General features: G+C 51.9%; 1 protein-coding gene across 1 annotated transcript in view; it reads left to right on the top strand.

Annotated features, from left to right (window-relative positions):
• The window catches only part of GRIK4 (glutamate ionotropic receptor kainate type subunit 4), a 305096-nt gene that overhangs the window by 173146 nt on the left and 111935 nt on the right, over window positions 1-20015 (top strand). Inside the window, exon 8 of the mRNA XM_047878295.1 lies at window positions 14628-14789. Coding sequence (XP_047734251.1) covers window positions 14628-14789 — 162 coding nt within the window. The remainder of the gene's footprint in view (window positions 1-14627; window positions 14790-20015) is intronic.

Genomic DNA, 20015 nt, shown 5'->3' on the forward strand with positions numbered 1-20015 from the left:
GGGAAAAGTAGGGAGATTGGGCCAGTCCTATAGTGGGGTGGCCCTGATGTGCTCATGAAGCCAGCTACTAATAAGTATCCGATGGACGAACAATTCTGCCCCGTTCCTTATCATGAAGCAGGCTCAGCCTGGACTGGCAGAGTGGCCCGTCCTCTGCTCTTCTTTACTGGCAGGACCTTCAAAGCCCGAGCCCTGGGGAAGGAAAGCCGCAGGCGGCTGTGGTGGCCGTCAAGGGGGCAGATGACAGAAGGCACGGGTCCAGACCCAACTCAAGGTACCAGGTGGTGTAGATTAACTTCAGCTGGAGCTCCAGCAGCCCTGGGCCGGCAGGACTCGTGTCTAATACTCAGTCTTCCTGTGTTACTGCTGCTCTTCTGATGGCCACCCCTGCCTCGGAGCTTCTGAAACTTCCTCTCTCCTCACTCTTGACCATACCCGGTAGGGGGCTACGGACCAGGAGGCATTTGAATCGAGCCACGGCCTGCCTGGGCGGGCAGATGTGTGGCTACGCTCACCGAGTCACGTTGGGTGAGGACCTTCCCCTTGGCCAGCCCAGGTGACCGAGAGAGTCATCCCGAGCTGCCTAGGAGGCTTCTCCAAGAACTACCATATTTGAGATATGCCGCTCGTGTTTCTTCATCTGCTGTCTACCCAAAGCAAGAGTTGGTCTCAGCCGAGGCTGATAAATCAGTATATCTGAGGGGGCGGTGGGGGAATGAGGCATTGTGGTCAATTATCCTGGAAGAACCAGGCACCGGTAGCAGGGATGTGGGATCATTGAAACTGGAAATGACCCAGTTAGGCCTTTATCCCAGAGCTTGGGTTGGGGGAGGAGCCCGGCATCTGGGCTTCGCGCTGGGGTCTGGTTTTTAAAGCTGAGTCAGGAGCTTCCAGATGCACTTGAATCCTTACCACGTGGGGCAGGGGATGCAAGAGTGGAATGAATATTTCCAGGAAAATCGATGGAAACTGGAGAAGCATTCGATAGGGGGTTTTGAGACCCTAGCGGAGGCGGAAAAAACTGCTTCGCATCGGAGGAGCCAATTATCAGACAACCCCTTTGCTGATGTTTGACAAACAGCATGACAGTGAACGTGGGTCCCGCGGGGCTCCCAGAACTAAGGTTGAGATATTTGTGTATCATCCATTTAATAGTAATTGAAAGTTGTTCCCTCTATCTGCCCTAACACGCATACCCACACACGCGCACACGCTCATCTATGCCTGTGTTTGTCGCCGACTGGGTGCACCAGACTGTGCATATGAAATCAATCAAATTGAAATAGGAAGTAGACCCTGGGGACTCCTCTGGTTTAGAATCTCTGGAAACGTAATGGAAATGGACCCCTGTGACTGCCCAGGCCTTCTGTGCAATAGAGCTTTGGGAGAAAGGAAGACTTGCCTTGCCCTCTGTCACAAATTTGTTAACGATTCAGAAGTGCCATTAATTCAGTGAGAGAGGAATCGGCCTCCCCTTCTGTCCGGTGACCCAGTAGTCCCCGGTCATGTCCAATCACAGGTCTGATCATAAAAATCTACCCATTTACAGGGCGGCCTGGGTGGCTCAGTCAGTTAAGCCTCCAACTCTTGATATTGGCTCAGGTCATGATGTCACATGGTTGTGACATGGAACCCTGAGTCGATCTGTGCACTGACAGCAGGGAGCCTGCTTGGGATTCTCTCTTTGCCGCTTCCCCCCCCCCCCCCCCACCTCACGCACAGGCACTTTCTCTCTCTCTCTCTCTCTCAAAATAAGTAAATATTTAAAAAAAAATCTACCCACTTCCATAGCTGGCAATGGAATAGTGATCGCTTCCTGATTCTGAGTACCACCCATGTGCAGACACCGTTCTAAGCATTACGTCCAGAATCTTGAGTCCTCAGAATATCACCACCAGATAGGTGTTCCAGTTCTACGAAGCAGGAAAGTGAGACCCAGAGAAGTTTGAGAGCCCGGTCTGGGGCCCTTCAGTCAACATGTGCTGAGCTTGTGGAGCTGAGAATTTGCCGGTGACCTCCCAGCCCACACCTTGTCCTTATCACGCTGATCTTTATTGCTTTTTCCGTGCTGTATTAATTTTCTGTTGCTGTGCAACAAATAACTACAAAGCAGCTTAAAATAACCCCGGTTATTAGCTCACAGTTCTGTAGGTCACATGTCCAGCATGGCGTGGCTGGGCTCCCTGCTCGGGCTGAAATCGAGATGGTGGCTGGCCGTTTTCTCATCTGCAGTTCGGGGGCCTCTTCCAGGCTCATTTCTGTTGTCAGGATTCATGTCCTTGTGGTTACAGGACTGAAATCTCTGTTTTCTTCCCAGCTCTTGGCTGGGGATTGCTCTCAGCATTCAGAGGCCACTCTCTGGTCCTCTGTGACATCCCGATCTCATCTCACTAACAGAACCTCCTTCTATGTCAGCCCTTCTCACACTTGGAATCTCTGTGACTTCCTCATCTGTGACCAGCCAGAGAAAACTGTTTTTAAAGCGCTCAAGTGCTTAGGTCAGAACCACCCGGATAATCTGTGCCTTATAACATAACAGAATCATGGAAGTAGAAACCATCATAGCCCCAGTCCTGACGAGAGAGAGAGAGAGAGAGAGAGAGAGAGTTGTGGGATGGGGGGGGGGGACTCTTGGGGGGCCACCTTCGAATCCTCCCTACCACACTGCCAACCTTGTACGTTGGTTTATTTCTTTGGCCATCTGTCCCCGCCATTACCTGCTGAAAGGATAGACAAGAGATACAGCCATGGAACCAGGAAGAAGGGACTGGAGAGTCTTGGGACAGGAAATGACATATCCCCTGAGAGGTGATACAGCCAGGTTCTCCTTGCTGGCCAGCTGCAGGGCTCTGGGCAGGGAGCACCCCAGTTCCTGCTGGTGGTCCGTAAACCAGTCCCAGAGAGAAGACTGAGAGCCGGAGTACAGAGGGAAACTGAGGCCACTTGGCACTGCATTCACACCACAGAAGCTCCTGGTCCTGAGGAATTTGGGCCCTGCTGAGAAGGATGTTTGGGGTTTACTGAATGTTTGGAAAGCATAGAGAGTCTGAGAATAAAAGACATTATGGCAAATCGTATTATTATTATTATTACATTATAAGTGCTATTGTATTACAAGCACCATTAGGAGTATCAAGTAATGTTATTATTAAGCAATCCAGCTTCTCTGTCACCAGCATCAGGCTCCACTCAGTGTCAGAGGCATCAGCAGCTCAATTAATCACCATCCGAGGCTCCCCCCAGCCCCGTCTTTGCGGTTCTGACACCTCACGTTCCCAGCCCAGCAGTGAACGTGACATCTGCCCAACCGGGTGAAGCCTCCGGCAATAACCCCCATGGATTTCAAAACTGGATTTATCTTGCCCAGGAGTTAAGATCTTCTGGAAGCCATTCCAGATGCTCTCTCTTGCTTGGAATCCTTCAGTAGTTCCCCATTACCCTCAGGATAAAGTCCAAAGCAGCCTCTTACGAACCTCCCTCTCTGGGCTTTACCCTGCCCTGTTCCCCACCACCCGTAGCCCGCCCCAGCCAGACTGAGAGACGTACAGTTCCCTGAATTTATCACACACCCTCGCTCCTGGGGCTCCGGGCTCCTCCTCCCACCTCTCCATCCAGGTGGCTCCTGCTCTTCTGTCAGGCCTTGTCTTGCAACCAGCCCTCAGCTTAGGAAAATCCATACAAATTCTGATACAAGGGACCCTCTTGATCTGTACCCCTAGCATTTGTGCTGACCAACTGTCTGGGACTCGCCTCCGGCTTGCCACCGAGTAGGTATATATAGACCTTGAAGACAGCGACAGGCTTTGTTGTATATCTAGTGCCTAATGGGATGTGTCATCTATAGGAGATGCTCATATCTTTTGTGCAACGGATGAGGTAAAAATGGCCAAGATCTGAAAGTCTCCTGGTATTACAGTTCCCTCCCCTGTGGGAAACAGTCTGAGAGCCCAGTGGCCTGGGTTCTGGTCCTGCCTTAGTCACATTCGTCCTGACTGATCTTGAGCATGTCAGAGACAGCGAGAGTCCCAGCCGCTGCGGGAGCCCATCGTTTTGGTCCTGCTGCAGAGATGCCGATGGGCAGAGTCAGTAGGAGGCCAGGGCTACGGACTGACCGCATCACTCACCTTCCTCAGAATCTCCTTATGTCCCTTGTGAAAGGGATGCCTCGAGTCTCTACGTGCCTGAGGCTAATGAGTTGGGACCTGGGAAGAGGGAGGTTTAGCGCCTGATGTGGAGACGGGAGGCCTGATCAATGGATCCTGAGTGCAGGGGACCTCAGAAGTAAGGAATCGATGTCTGATAAAGGAAGCAGACCTGCAGAGAAGCAGTAGCAATCCCCAGCCTAAGGGGAGAGCACAGTGTCCACTATTTCTCATGTCAGTTTGACCCACGGAGGTTTCAGCTTCACAGTTGATAACCACTTATTGAGTCCCAGAGGCACAGAACAGATTTCCAAGTGCAAAATGAAGACGGTCACAGCTGCTGGGGCGGAAATAGGAAGGTCTTTCCCCCTAGCCTCAGCCTTCCTCTTCCTGGGAGCCAATGACCAAAGGCTTTGGAAAGGTGATCCCACCCTGACGGGTGTTTACAGGTGAACGTTAATTCATTTAACGAGTGTATATTGAGCATTTGCTAAGCACAGGCATGGGGTAAGGTACAGGGAACAGATCAATGAACGAGACGGAATAGGGTCTGCATTTGAAGTCCTGTTTGTGGATTCGCGTTGGGAAAGAGAAGCAGAGAAGGGACTGGGTCCCTGGGAGGAACAGATACGCGTGTTTAGGTCACGGGGAGAAATGAATAGGAGGCATGTAGGGAGAAGAATCCAGGAGATCTGGGGGCTGAGAGGTTTAGGACCAAGTCTCCCATTAAATGGAATTCACTGACAGGTATGAATTAGCCTCCCAGCTGCTACTTTCTTCAAAGCCCTATTCCACAAAAGCGATCGCCCAGCCTGCAGAGAGCAGAGGCTTTGATGCAGATTAACAGACAGACAGAAACCGGGTGTGGGGAGGGAGGGGATGCACGGGTACCCAGCGCTCTGGACTCCTCATGGCTGGAGCCATGAGGGCTTTCCTGAGACAGGCTGAGAGGGCACTTATGAGACAGGGGTCTGGGACCTGGCCTCCGCCATGCCTTGGGTCCCCGGAAAAAAATGAATGGATATAGCCATAAAGAAGAGCCTTGGGAAGTTGAAAGGTCCACGCTGTCCATGGGGTAAGGTGAGGGACAAGCGGCCAGGCACTCTCTTCTTAGGTTCATTCAGCCAAAAGTGTTGACTTCTTTCTCTATGTCGTGCACCAGTGTAAGTGCTGGTGATATGAGTGCATTTGTCTCCAGAGCACCCAGTCCTTGGAAGGCAGCTTTGGACAAACTCACATGATATAGAGTTCTGATGATAGGTATATCTACAGTGGTGGCCCGGTTGAGGCAAGGGCTCGTCCCGCCTGTCTTGGGGGATGGAGGAGGTCAAGGTGAAGAATGAACAGAGGAGTAGACAGGGTTCACAGCATGAAAAGACATGTGTGTAAACCTAAGTTTGTTTTTGCCCTGTTTGCGGTCAAGAGCATTGGGAAGTAGAGGGGGACTCGTGATCAAATGTATAGTTTAGGAAGATCCTTCCAGCAGTAGCCCCGAGAAGGAGCTCGGAGAGATGTAAATGGCTTAGTTGGTAGTCCAAGAACAAGCTGGTGAAGATCTGAATTGAGGCAGAGATGGTTGGGATGGTGGGCAGGCAAAAGATTCAAGAGATGTGGAGGATGTAAAATGTTCTCCAATGACCAGGAATGAATGCATGCACAACTGAACGAGATGGGGAACGTGAGAGAATGGAAGAAACAGAGAAGGAGTTACAAATTCTAAACTGAACGGCAGGTGGATGATGGTCACGTTCACAAGTAGGCAACCAAGGGTAGGAATCAGATGGGGGAGGAAGGATCAGGAGTTCAAGTATGGGAATGATAAAGTCTTAAGGATATCTTGCATTAGTCCAGCTTCATAATAACAGCCTAAGAAGTTGGAGTCTTTTGGTGTTCTCAGTACTCCTGGGGTGAGAACATAAAAGGCTGTCAGTCATGGGGGCACCTGGGTGGCTCAGTCAGTTGAGCGTCCGATTTCGGCTCAGGTCATGATCTCGTGGTTTGGGAGTTGGAGCCCCGTGTCGGGCTCTGTGCTGACAGCTCGGAGCCTGGAGCCGGCTTTGGATTCTGTGTCTCCCTCTCTCTCTGCCCCTCCTCTATTTGCGATCTCTCTCTCTCAAAAATAAAACATAAAAAAAGTTCCTAAAAAAAGGTTGTCAATCGTGAGCAACCTCAGGGAAGGGCACATGTATTTAGTTTATCCTGTGCCTCTTGGTGACCTGGTTCTGGGTGCACAGTCGGGAGAAATGGGATAATAAGCACTGATCTTCTATGCCAGTACCCGGGTCTTAATCCTGTGTCTGTCTTTTGGGTAAGACACTTAACTCCCAGGCACCTTGGTTTCTTCTTCCCGCAAATGGGAATATGAATGTCCTTGTGGGGACCAGAAGTGATCTATGGAAGTGCCTTGTGAGCTATGCAGAGCCGTGATGACAGAAGCAGTGAATGCTATTAACTCAGTAATAAATAGATGTTTAATAAATGACTTGGGCTTTAGGTGAGGTAGGCTGCTGGCCTCCCCTCTCAGGCAGTGAGAAGCCAGGGCTGGGCATGGAGGTGAAGGGATCAAAGGCAGAGTCTTGGGCGAAAACAGCCACAAAGCAAGGGTGTGTTTGAAGACACCGCTGTTAAGAATAGAAACCAGGGCCGCCTGGGTGGCTCAGTCGGTTAAGCGGCTGACTTCGGCTCAGATCACGATCTCATGGTCTGTGAGTTCGAGCCCCGCGTCAGGCTCTGTGCTGACAGCTCAGAGCCTGGAGCCTGTTTCAGATTCTGTGTCTCCCTCTCTCTGACCCTCCCCTGTTCATGCTCTGTCTCTCCCTGTCTCAAAAATAAATAAAACGTTAAAAAAAAAAAATTAAAAAAAAAAAAAACAATAGAAACCAAAGAAAGACAGAACCCAACTAGGTTTGGGTGGCAGAATTCAGGGAGATTCCAGAGGCCGTCAGGCATCAGAATGGCACGTTTTAGGAGTTGCCCGTGGGCGTGGCAGGAAGGGAGCTGTTCAGGTTCTTGGGCCACTGCCACGGGCCACCAGGAGCTGAGGGTTTCTCGCAGGAACAGAGAGGCTCGCCTTTGTGGCACAATCTGGGAGCCTCCGCCCCATGCTGCCTCCTCGCTGCCTGTTAACGATGCCTGAAAGTGCACGGAAAATGCATTCCTTGAGTGATTTTATTGTTACTATTACTAATGCTAATCACTCAAGGAGTTCGTATCTTCCTTTGAGTTTGTATAGTGCTTTTCCTGTACACGATCTCTTTTAAGCCTCACTGTGAAGTGTTTTTTTCCCCTCACTTTGTAACGAGAAAACTTGTCTAATTAAAAGAGATAAAAATAAAGAGATTAAAAAATGTAAAAAGCAAAGATTGGTTTCGGAATATGGGATTTCAGTGAGGAAAATCGAGGACAAAGTACCAATAGAGAGTATGTGCCTTAAAACGTTATAACTCTACATTTATGCCTGCTCTGTCCGGAACAATTATTCTCCTAATCGTTTAATTAAACCAATGAGGCAGCTTTGGCTTTCACTGCCTTTCTCTAGGCACTAGGGACGCGGCAATGAGCGAGAGAGCCGACAAGCCAGCAGGGAAGCGTTTGTGGCGCAAACGATGGTGACCGCAGAGGCGTCTTAGGGATGGCTAAGGGTCCTGAGCAACTCACGCAAGACGGCCAAGCTCACGAAGCTGCGTTCACTGCCCACTTCTCGATGCACCTCAGCCACACACATCTTCGATCATACTGCCTTTATTCCCACTTCCTTCCCACCTGCTGCACCCTGGGGTCCGCTCACTTTCCTTCTCTGGGCTCTGCATGCTGGCACAAACCTTGGCTCGCCCGTGCTCTCGAGGTCATCGTTTAGTTGCTCGGTCTGGGACCCCCACCAAGCCCCAGACCCCTTCCCTTTGTGATGACAATCCTTCCGTGTCGAGATTTAGTTGATGTGTGGCAATCCCTTTACTCCGTCTATCAGGGTCCGTTTTGTAGCTGCAAATCTCATCGGTCTTACGAGTCGTGTGTTCTGAAATCAGTTTTAACTGCGTTTTGCCTGGAATTCTACCGCCTTATCCCAGTGAACTCATAGCACCCCTGACCCTTGGTGGCTCTCCCCACCGCGGCCGCACAGTGGTGAGTAGTAGGTGGTATATGAGAACACGGAGCCCTGGCTTTGAAGTCAGCTGGGCCTGGGTTTGAATCCATACCCCTTTGTTGACAGCCGTGTGGCCTCAGAAGAGCCACATCACGACGCTGGGCCTCAGTTCCTTCAGCTACATGATGACCGTGGCAGCTTCTGTGTCATGGGGCTGCCGTCAAGATGGATTGAAATCCTGCGTGTGAAGTGCTTAATTCGGCCAGGCACATAGTAGGCGCTCAATAAATTGTAGCGGTGGTTATTATTGTGAATATTGCTTTGTTGTAATTATTTATGGCTGGAAGATCTGGAACGCCAAGCCTTCTGTCTTGACACAAATAGCCACACCAAGCAATTAACACCTTATGGCAACTTATTTAGCAAAACTTTTCTCATTTGACGAGTAGCTAAGAAAAGCTTCCTGAAGAGTGAGGGGGAAGAGAAGGAGAGAGGAGAAACCCCCAAGCCCGATATTTCCCTTTGTCAGGATCCAGCTGTAGCGTTGGGAGCAGGAAGAGGAAAGAGAAGGGGGCAGCGTGGAGGAGGGACGGCATTTGGAGGGAAGAGAACTCACATGTTACGAATGCCTACTCTGCGCCAGCCGCTTGCCATGGATTATCCCTGCAGGGCAGGTGTTCTCTGCATTTTACAGGTGACCAGGCAGAAATTCAGAGACGTTACTGACCTGCCCGAGATCACTCAACTAGTTTGTGGCCAATCAGGATTAGAACCCAGGATTGTCTTATTTCAAACCCTGTGCCCTTTCTGCCGCACCCTAATGTCTCCTGATGGGACTGCCACACGGCACAACTCCAGGGGCCACCCCTCACACTGCCATCGATGTAAATGGTGCCTGGGGGTTGTGCAGTGGAGTGGCCATGTCTCCTGAGATCTGATGTATGGCCTTGGTTAACAGGGCTGTTGGAAAGGGGAAACGATGAAGGCCTGACATGGTGGGATTGGAAAGGGAGGGATGGGGGCGCCTGGTGACTCTTGATCTCAGGGTTGTGAGTTGGAGCCCTACATTGGGTGTAGAGATTATTTAAAGGTACAGTTTTTGGGGTGCCTCAGTTGGTTAAGCGTCCAACTCTTGTTTTTGGTTCGGGTCATGATCTCACGGTTCGTGAGTTCGAGCCCCGTGTCAGGCTCTGTGCTGACACTGCAGAGTCTGCTTGGGATTCTCTGTCTCCCTGTCTCTCTGCCCCTCCCCTTCTCTTACTCTCTCCCTCAAAATAAAAATAAATAAATACAGAAAGAACTTAAAAAAATAAAATCTTTACAAAAAAATGGGAATGGAGGGACAGACTTAAGAGACATTCGAGGGACGTTCAAGAGACAGATTTGACAAAGTTGGCAATGGACTGGATGTGGAGTTAAAAGATGAAGGAAAATTTGGAATTTCTAGCTTACGTAGCTGGGGGAAGAGTAATATGCTACTGGGTTAGAAATACAAGGGAGAAGGGGCTGTAGGGCAAATAGAACATCATAGAATGCCATCTCGGCTACTTCCCCGTTTGACGCGGGCCCAGGCCCAGGTGATGTAGGGTGAGGTAATGGACTGCACCCGGGGCCTCTGTTTGGCTTTCTGCGTTTCTCCTTAGAGTCAAGCACAAGAACTGAATCTGGACCATTCAAACCTCTTGCGCTTTGCGCTCTAGTCGCCCGACCTTGTCCCCGGGCTCACAGCCTGCCCTTGCTCCAAGCTTGGCGGCTGGAGAGCCATGAAGTCTCTGCAGCTGGCACGTGAGCAGATGCCCGTTGGTAGACCAGGAGCCTGGAAACGTCCCACCTGCTGGAGAAAGTGAGGGGGCACTCAGACGGGTTGTGCCACTCATGATGATGACCTCTCCATGGTGTTCTCAAACCCTCTCCACGCCTGTTCAAAATACCCCTCATCCAAGGGTAACCCCTGAATTCGTTCACAACATGACCTTCGGCCGTAGCTATCGAGTTCCCTGCAAATCATCGCATACTCAAGAATTCGCACACACGCACTCACCCGTACGTGCGTGCATACACATTTAAGAATGTCCTGATGCGAAAGCCAAGTGGTAAGAAAACAAGCTGTCAGGAATGTGTCTTTTGAAGTACGATAACGCGACGTCCAGAGGACAGGCGGGGGGGTGGCGCAAATTTTACTCGTGTTCTTACGCCTGCTTTAGGAGCAAGGCTGTGGATTAGTGCTAAGAGTTAGGCGCGCTGAGGACCCCAGGGTCCTCCGTCAACGAGAAACATCTTCAATCAACGGTCCTCAGCCAACATTTACCAAAGAGCCTCTGGGTATCGGGCCCTGCTCTAGGTGCAGTACAGAGCCTGTCACAAATTCATTCAGACTTGGAGTAACGGAAGATTTGGTCTTGACGTCCTCTGCCATTCGGCTTTACCATTTGCTCTTCCCCCTGCTTTCCCGCGGTGTCACAACGATGGAGTCCACTCCCACTAGGAGTGGGGACCCTTAGGATTTCCCTTCCTGAAGCACTTACAAGAAGAGAATGAAGGCTCCTGTAAGAATCTGTCCCACCCCACGGCTTCCAGTCCTTCCTCTCCTTTCAAGTAAGGTTGCAGCCAGCCAGGCTGTGTGGTTAGGGGAACATAGGGAACCCAAGGGAGCCAGGTGTGCATTCTTAGAGCTTGTGGTGGGCAGCAGGAACCAGATGGCTTTTAATCCCCTCCAATCCTCAAATGTGTTCACTTTAGGAAATATCCCTCTCAGCAAAATGTTTCCACCGCTTGATTTGGGGTTTAGAAGCCATGTTTCCTTGAATGCGTTTAGAGTAGCGTTTCCCTGAGTACATTTTGTAGAGCGCTACTGTGAGACGCTCAGGTTTTGGAGGGGAAAGCGTTCCATGGTCGATACGTTTGGAAGGTTCTGGGTTGAACAAAACGTAAACGAGCTGCTTTGCTGGAGGACGTCTTTAAGCCTCTAACGTGCTAGCGTGTGTTACGAATCGTGAAAAGGCAGGTGTCATAAGCAGTCTGTTCTTACCGTAACGTGGAACCTTGCTGTGGTGCAATTCCTGTCAACATCCTGGAAAAGCTAGTGTCCTGAGGAACACACTTTGGGAAACGCTGGCTTAGAAGATGTTCATTGTATAGAAACTGGCGGTTTTGCATGTTCATTTAGAAATCAGCCTTCAACGGCGGCGGGAGAGGCCAGGTTTAGACATAAAGAGGCACTTCCTAACTGAGAGGGCACTCAGGGAGCAGAGTCTAAGAGTGTCCCGGGAAATTTTGATAAGAGAACACACCGCCCCCTTTCTTGTCCTTCCATAAGCTCTCCCGTGAGTCATTATAAATAGATTGAGTTATCAAGGAAGCGGCTGGATCTTTTTATCTTAAGGGGGCCTTTGAAAAAGGATATAATTGAGGGATGAGAAGGTAGGAATTAAAAGCAAAAAGACACCCTGGCTGACTTCTGGAGGGGCTGTCTCTAAGTGTCGGTAATTAACTCATTGATTCTTCCTCTGCCCAGAACACAGAGTTGAAGGAAACGCCTTTCCAACTCAGGTTTCCACAGCAAGTGGAACTCAGGTAGAGGGTCAGAAGCTGCCTGAGATCTCAGGGTCGGATTTGGGTCACTGTCATACGTTGAGCGCTTCTGTGTGCCCAAGACGATGCCAAGCCTTTCGCACGCATTTGCGGAACCTGGATTTGAACACCAAAGCCCTATTCACTCTATGCTCTTATGGCCTCTGTGAGTCTGCAGACACCTGAGACGTCAGGGCTCCCTTGAGATGAGCCTCCTTCTGTCAGCCTGCGTGGGGGAGAGGGGGAAGTGGGGGAGAGGTGATCTGTGGCCACATTGACAAGGAAACCAAGGGAGAGGGGACATCTTCCAGCTGGTAAGGCCCCTCAGTTGCCTGACAGCAGCCTGGCTCTTTGTCCTGCCACACCCCTCCCCTACCAGATGCATATCTTCTTAGCCACCTGTGTCTTGTGTTGCTGGGAGCCCATGGTGCATGGACAGCTGCCCTGTTTGAGAGCCCGGAGATCGTATCAGTTTATGAATCAATACGTTCTCTGACGTGTCTGTGTTCCCCTAACGGGAACGTGGCAGGATCTAACATCTACCTAATCCTCATCCGACTCCACGCTGTCAGGGGTGAGAGGCTCCAAAGGAATCTTTGTAGCTTCGGTCTGTAAGCTGCAGGTTATCAGGCTAGACTCTGGGCACGGGAGATCAGGCCTGTGGCCTTGGCAGTGGCTCTAGATGTGAGGGGACAGGCCAGGGGCCTGGAGGAGCTAAGTCTTAAGGAAGGGAGTCTGCCTGAAGGAAAGCAATGTTTCTGCCCAGCCGGAAAGTAAGCCCCAGGCACCTCCCATCTGTCATGTCAGGCAGAGTGGCCGATGGGTTAGTCCTGGGGTCCGTAACTACTGTGTGCCCATGGAGTGTGGAGCCGTGTGTGAGGTACTCAGAGCGAACGTGTGACGAATGTGACTTCAGTGGGTGAAAGTGACCTGACTTGCGTTTGGAGAATTCTTCCAGGAGCAGGATTGGTGAGCTAAACCAATCCACACCCTTTTGCCTGGTTTCCTTGCCTAGAGCCTTAGACGTCCTGGACGCTGAGCTCAGCCCTGCCTGAGGAGGGCGATTCTTCTCCCTCTGACACAGACTAGCCTTGATGGGACTCTTGCCCGCAGGTTCTAGCTTGCTGAGGGATCGGCTGGCTCCGGCCCAGGGATTGCAAGAGGGCCACGGGTCCTGGGAGAATTCCCTTGAGTTTCTGAACGTCACTGCTGCGGATGGGGTTTCTCTGACTGCCTCTTCTAAAGTAGCAGCCCCGCCCCCACTACGGCCTCCCATAGATGACCAAAATTATATCTATTTATTTACAGCTTACAATCTGCCTCTTCCCTTAGCCCACAGGCTGCTTGAGGGCAAGACACGTGTCTCTCTTGTTCGTCTCTTCTGTACCCAGAACATCCTTTGTGCCTGTGTCTAGCTCACGATAAACACTTGAATGTCTGTTAAATGAATGGAAAAAAATATAATAACAAGTGAAGGGCACAACCCTCCGTGCAGACCAGCAGGTTGAGATTCTTCCACAGCAAACTTGGTTTGGCCACTCTTCTGTTGACAGTCCCCTGGGGTCCCATCACCTACAGGAAAAAGCCCCTGTGCTCTGGCCTCTGCTGACCTCTCCGGCCTTATTTCTCACCATCCCCCACGCCCCTGCATCCCACGTGCTCACCCAGTGACTCCCAAACATCGGTGTGCAAACAGCCTTGGCACCTGCTAAAAACGTAGACTCCTGGGCCTCAGCTCGGGTGATTCAGATGGTGTTGGGTGGGGCCCAGGGATTGTCACTTTTTTTTTCTTTACCGTTACCCGGGAGGGGTGCCTGGGTGGCTCAGTCAGTTAAGCATCTGACTTCAGCTCAGGTCACGATCTCACAGTTCGTGGGTTCGAGCCCCGCGTCGGGCATAGTGCTGACAGCTCACAGCCTGGCACCTGCTTCAGATTCTGTGTCTCCCCCTCTCTCTCTGCCCCTTCCCCGCTCACACTCCGTGTCTCTCTCCTTCAAAAAATAAACAAACATGAAAAAAAAAATTAAAATAAATAGTTACCCGCGAGACCGGGGCACCCGGGTGGCTCAGCTGGTTAAGCATCCAACTCTTGATTTCCGCTCGGGTCATGATCTCATGGTTCGCGAGTTTGAGCCCCACATCATCGCACTCTGTGCTGACAGCACTGGGCCTGCCTGGGATTTTCTGTCTCCCTCCGCTGCTCATGCTCTCTCTCGCTCGATTTCAAAACTAAATAAATAAACAAACCGAAAAAAAAAGACAGCCAGGAGAATTCCGATGGCAGGTGCTCTGGAGACCACACTTTGAGGAGCCATGCCCTGTCAAAGTACCTCGCAGGCAGCTGGCTGGGGGGGGGGGGGGGGGTGTCACACTTCCTCACTTCCATGCCTTTGTATCACGGCCACTTCTGTGTGGCATCGCTTTTGCCCGTCTACATTCCCCACCCAGAAAATGCCTCTGCCTCCTTCAAGACTCAGCTCAGGGGTCGCGTCTTCTTTGGACACAGCCCTGCTTCCACCAGGCACGTTAGTTTTGTTGTTTTCTTTCCTCTCTCCATACAGCACGTGTCGCACTCACCTCTCTTAGAGATCATTCCGCTTTTTTCGCTTCTTTTCTCCTCCCCTCCCTCAACACCGTGAGCCCTCTGAGAACAACCCGTGGTTGTCTCTGGACCCTGAGTACCGAGCAGGGTGCCCACCCGCAAGTGTCCGTTGGACCAGAAGTCCTTCTGGTCCCCCAGATGTGCCCCCCAGATGCGCCCCAGCCAAGTGCGTCCCCACACCTCTTCCCTGGCTAACCTAACCCTCTTCTCTGACTGCCCGGTCTTCCAGGAGTTCTCGCTCCAGAGAATGGACAGCCTCGTGGATGATCGTGTCAACATCCTGGGATTTTCCATTTTCAACCAGTCGCATGCTTTCTTCCAAGAGTTTGCCCAGAGCCTCAACCAGTCCTGGCAGGAGAACTGCGACCACGTGCCCTTCACTGGCCCTGCGGTAAGTACCTGCCGGAGCCCCCGCTACCCCCGGTGCCCCTTCACCTTCACACACACACACACTCCCTCCTAGGGCCCACCCGGCCCCACCCAGCTCAAAGAGAGGTGTGTACAGGTGCTGGGAAGTGGTTACGAGAGAGGTTTGACGGGGATGAGCTGTAAACGGAGAGCTTGGTGGAGGGGAGCAGGCCGACCGCCCTGCAGGGCCACGGAGCCGTCGTTTAGTGATGTCTGCGCGTCCCCTATGGCCAGACTCCCGGCCGTGCTGTTGCTGGGGCCTGCCTGAGTTTAGGATCCAAGAATCCTCTGACTGTGGGCACCTGGGTGGCTCAGTCGGTTAGGCGGCTGACTCTTGACTTTGACTCACGTCATGGTCTCGTGGTTTGTGAGATCGAGCCCCATGTCAGGCTCTTTGCTGACAGTGTGGAGGCTGCGTGGGATTCTCTCTCTCCCTCTCTCTCTGCCCCTCCCCTGATCGTGGGCGCTCGCTCTCTCTCAATAAATAAACATGAAAAAAAAAAAAAGAATCCTCTGAGTGGAAGGCACTTTTAGTTCATCTGCTTCCTCATTTTTCAATAAAGGAAACTGAAGCCCAGACTGGGAATGGGGGCAAGGGTGGGGCCGTGGAGGTCTTGTTCAAAGTCTAACGCCAGGGCTTTTGCAGGGCAAAATTCGATTCGGAGACTCCCGATTCCGGGTCCACGGTTCTCTCCATCACACTGGACCACTGCCCTGAGTAGGTCCTCATCCGGGGAGGCTTCCTTTATGCCCTCACCCACGCTCTTCCTCTCTGTACTCCCTTCCCCTACGGTGTATGCGATGGAAGGGAAGTCGTCCCTGGCATACTCCGCTGGGTTTGATGTCCTTACTCTGTGAGGACAGGTCAAGTATGTGTGCTTGTGTCCGTCTGGTAAAAGGCAAGTTCTCAGGGGACTGGGATCGCCTGGCTTTCTAGGTCCCGTCCCAGCCGTGTGACATGTCAGCCCCGCGAAGCCCCACAAGACAGCTCAGGTGATGCTCACGTAACTTTCTGAAGGAGCCGCCGTCAGTATCTCCACTTTGCAGCTGATGAAACTGAGGCCCAGAAAGGTTAAGTGAACGGCCCAGGGCCACACGGCTAGTGAACAAAGGAACTAGCATCAGAACCCAGTTCAGAGTTTTAACTCCTCGGCCATCTTACCTCTTTCTAGGGCCATCATTCTCTTGCCTGTGTCAGTCGGCCTGGCGAAGTGAAAGTAGTTAGTGGGTATTTGTCATATGAGTGAGTAAGTGAGGCAGGTGGAACAGTGAGCTAGAGATAGAAAGAACCGGAAAAGAAGTAGGCCTGAGAGGTGCAGGGGAATTGGGCACCCCACTGGAACGGGACATTCTGTGGCTTTTAAAATGGGAGCCATATGGGGCACCTGGGTGTCACAGTCAGTTGAGCATCCAACTCTTGATTTCGGCTCAGGTCATGATCTCACGGTTTGTGGGATCGAGCCCCATGTTGGGCTCTATGCTGACAGCATGGAGCCTGCTTGGGATTCTGTCTGTCCATCTCTCCCTCCCTCTCTCTCTCTCTCTGCCCCTCCCCCACTTGTGCACATACTCTCTCTCTGAAAATAAGTAAAAAATATAAAAAAACATGTAAAAAATAGGGGCACGCCTGCCTCTGATACACATCCGGGGCAAGGACATTTCTGAACATCTGCACAATGGACACCTAAGTGGTTGGCCAAGGCGGTCATCCAGTGGTAGACTTGCCGAAGGCAGGGGCATGGACAGAGTGACCTCCCAGCAAACATTGTACTTCTTTGATTGCATAGCCTGGTAGAAATCTTAGGGAGGAAGAAGTAACTAAAGGGTCAGAGCTCATGCAAAGCTCAGGGGGCTTTGATCAAGGAGCCAGGTGGGAGAAGGGCACTTGAGAACTGAGTTTCAGGAAAGGCTTAAGGAGCACATCCCAACAACGTATTTTAGACCCAAAAGAAGTGAGAATCCGTAGAAAGGAGTCGGCAGGGGTGAAGCATCTGAAGAAGGGGGATTCTCACTGCCAGTAGATGCGTTAGGGACAGCGCAGGATGTCTTCAAGCACAGTGTCACGGTAGGACCAGGTGCATCCCTCCCAGCCGGATGCAGGCCTGTTTTCCCGGTCCTGCCACCGTGGCTCCGGTATTTGAATGAGGCTGGCGGACCGGAAAGACTCACAGCAGAACATCAGGAAAGGAAACTGCTGCCTGCTCTCCAACCCAGGCTGTCCCACATTTGGCATCTGGCCCTCGTGAAATAAAAGTTCCATGTGACGTATTTCCAGTTACTGTCTGAGGGTCTCACCCCTTCCATCAGCACTCACGTTGACCACAAGCAGGCAGGCGAGAGGCCTTCCCTGGGACCCAGTGGGAGGGCTTGTAAGGACCCAACGAGGAAGCCAGCCCCGTGCCTCTCACGGGTCTCTAGGGCTGGCCGTGCTCACACGTGCCGAAGAGAGTACTGGCCTCGGAGGCACAGGATCTGGATTTAAATACCAGCCTTGCCGTTTTCTTGCTCTGTGATCTTGGGTCACAGTTTTGTAACGCTTCGGGGCCTCAGATTCTTCTTCATCTGTAATTTGGGGCTGATTATGCTAGACCACTTTAGGAGATTCTCGGGAAGATAAAATGGGCTATAATGCTGTCTTCAAGTGACAGTTATTCAATGAATGGGCTTATTCAACATGCTATCTGCCAGCCACTGGGATAGGCATTAGTAAATACATCAGGTAGCTTTTGCTAGAAATGCTGCGTAACGACCAGCCCCTAAATCTCACTAAGCATGTAACGCGAAGCATTTGTGCCGCTCGTGCATCGGAGCACCCGGGGGGAGGGGGGGGAAGGGATTAGCTCCGGATTCCTAATCTGGCTGGGGATCAGCTCGTCTAAACAACTCATTCAGTGAATCCGGGCTAGGGCAGTTCTGCTCCACATTATCTCTCCTGCTTCCCCTGGCCCAGCAGGGAGGCCAGCCTGGCATAGTCTCGTGGTAGTGGTGGCAGGACAGTAACAGATCAAGTGGTAACACACCAGACCTCTTAATCAGTTTCCCAGAATGTCCCCTGAGAGGGATGCTGCTCCCCCTGTGGAAGCAGAGTGAAGCCCCTCACTTCGGCCCGGAATGATCAGGGAGGGCATCCCAGAGGAGGAGGAAGCCAAGCCCGCCCTGCTGCTCACTCAGTGTGTGAGACGCTGTGCCGGGTGGTGCCGGGGCCGCGTGTCCTGTCACATGGAAGCAACCCTCCTGACTTTACTTTTCTCCTCCCCAATCCCAGTCTCAGACCTCCCGAAGCCTCAGCACCTTATGTTCCTCAAGAATGTTGGGGGGCATTCAGGGAGGGGGCGTCTCCAGAGGCTCCCTCCATGCTGGGGGGCGGAGAACAAGAGGTCAAGCCTATTTCAGAGGGGAGGTGTGAGGAGCTTAAGGGCAAGCCTGAGACCTAGCCCCGGTCACCAGGAGGGGACAGCCGGTCCTGGGTCCCAGATTGTGGTTGTACCTCAGTCGGCTTTCTCTTGGCCAAACCCTGTGGTTTTCTTGCCAGCAAAATCGGGACATGTGTTCTTTCCAGCTTAGGGGACCGGGGCGCTCCCTTCCGTGTGTTTCATCCGTGCACAGAGCTGAAGGCTACGGCAGCACTTCCCACGAAAGTATCCCACCCCCACCTCTTTTTCCTCCTTACGACATCCCAATAGCCAGCGAGAGTGGTCACACACCCCTCCGTGGCAAATGAGGAAACTGAGGCACGGAAGAGTGAGATTAGAGCCTAAGTCTGCCTCTCGGTGCCAGGAGCCTTGCACCCATGGTCTCTGTGCAACCCCTCCCTCCCCCCAGAGAGGGAAGGGAAAGTGTTACAGAAACGCCTCACCTGGAAGAATGTGGAAAGAGAGGGTGAACAGCTTCAAACAGCAACAAATCCTTCTCAAGGATTCTCACTTAGCAACTGCCTTTTGAAAAGCGGTGCTTCCTCCTGTCTCTTTGGGGGCTGAAATTCCCAGCACAAACAGCCCAGCCCTTTCATTTGCCGGGGAGCTGGAAGGCGAGAAGTAATCATGTTCCAGGAAGGCACAGGCTGGTTCTGTCTCCCCTTCGAGCTTTCTAAAAAGGCTGCAGCCAGCAATTCCATGGGGACCTGCTCTCTGCTGCCTCCAGGGCCCTCTTCTTTCCCCCTTCTCCTCTGCCCTCAGTCTCAGTTCCAATCTCTCTTCCTTCTCGCGTCTTCTCCCCGCAACTCTTCCCTTCCCCCGCTTGACATCCCCCATGACTCCTTTCCCTCCCTTTCTCTTCCGCCGCCTCCCCTACGCCCCATGTGCCTTCTGCACTCGCCGCATTTCCGAGCTGCTGGACTCAGGGGTTCAAGCTGAGTGTGGCCACCCGGGCCCGGGTGGCACCACCAGCTGGCTGACCGCAAGCCACACCCGTGCCCCCTGCCCAACACTGTGCAAGCTGCAGGCGGGAGAGCCGAGGATAGAGACACAGAACCGCCACTTCCCCACGCCGGCCCCATTAATCACGCTGCAAAGAACAAAAATCGCAGAAAATCATTAAAATTACAGATGGCTAGGTTAAGTAATTAGAATTTAGGCTCCAACAGATGTTTGTCATTAAGTGTTTATTTCATTGAATAAAACCCAGATTGTACGGACTACTCGATGAGATTTTAATGGTTCCTGTCCTGGTCTGATATTGAGGGGCAGAGATTAAGCTGCAGAGGTTCAGAGACAAACGGGTATCCAAGAGAATGGGCATCGGGAGAACTAGGGCGAGAACATCGGGGGAGGGGAGGGTTACAGGTGTGTGCTTGGGAGATACTCTTAGTTTTTCCTTCAGGGGAAGGGGAAGAAACTCAAGCCACAACTCCCTGAGTCGGATTGATTCATCTTAATTTGTACTAAGCCTTTCACTCCCCTAAACAATTTACAAACGGCTCAAAAGAAAATAACAATGAAGAACCAAATAAAAATATTAAAAAGCAAGAGCATCGAGAGTTCCTTGCCAAGCACCATTTTGGTGCCAAGAAAGAGGAGAGGATTTTAAACAAGGATTGAGCCGTTTGGGGGATTTAATATTTAGAAGACACAGGGACAGGGGAGAGCCGAGACAAGACAAGAGAGACACGCTCACGGATGGGGCACGGAAGCCACAGGAAGAGGCCGGGCGGTGGAGGGAAGGGTGGTGAATGGGGTGGAAGAGAGAAGGAGCGAAGACAGAGGGGACTGGG

This window comes from Prionailurus viverrinus, chromosome D1, assembly GCF_022837055.1.
Source record: "Prionailurus viverrinus isolate Anna chromosome D1, UM_Priviv_1.0, whole genome shotgun sequence".
NCBI lineage: Eukaryota > Metazoa > Chordata > Mammalia > Carnivora > Felidae > Prionailurus > Prionailurus viverrinus.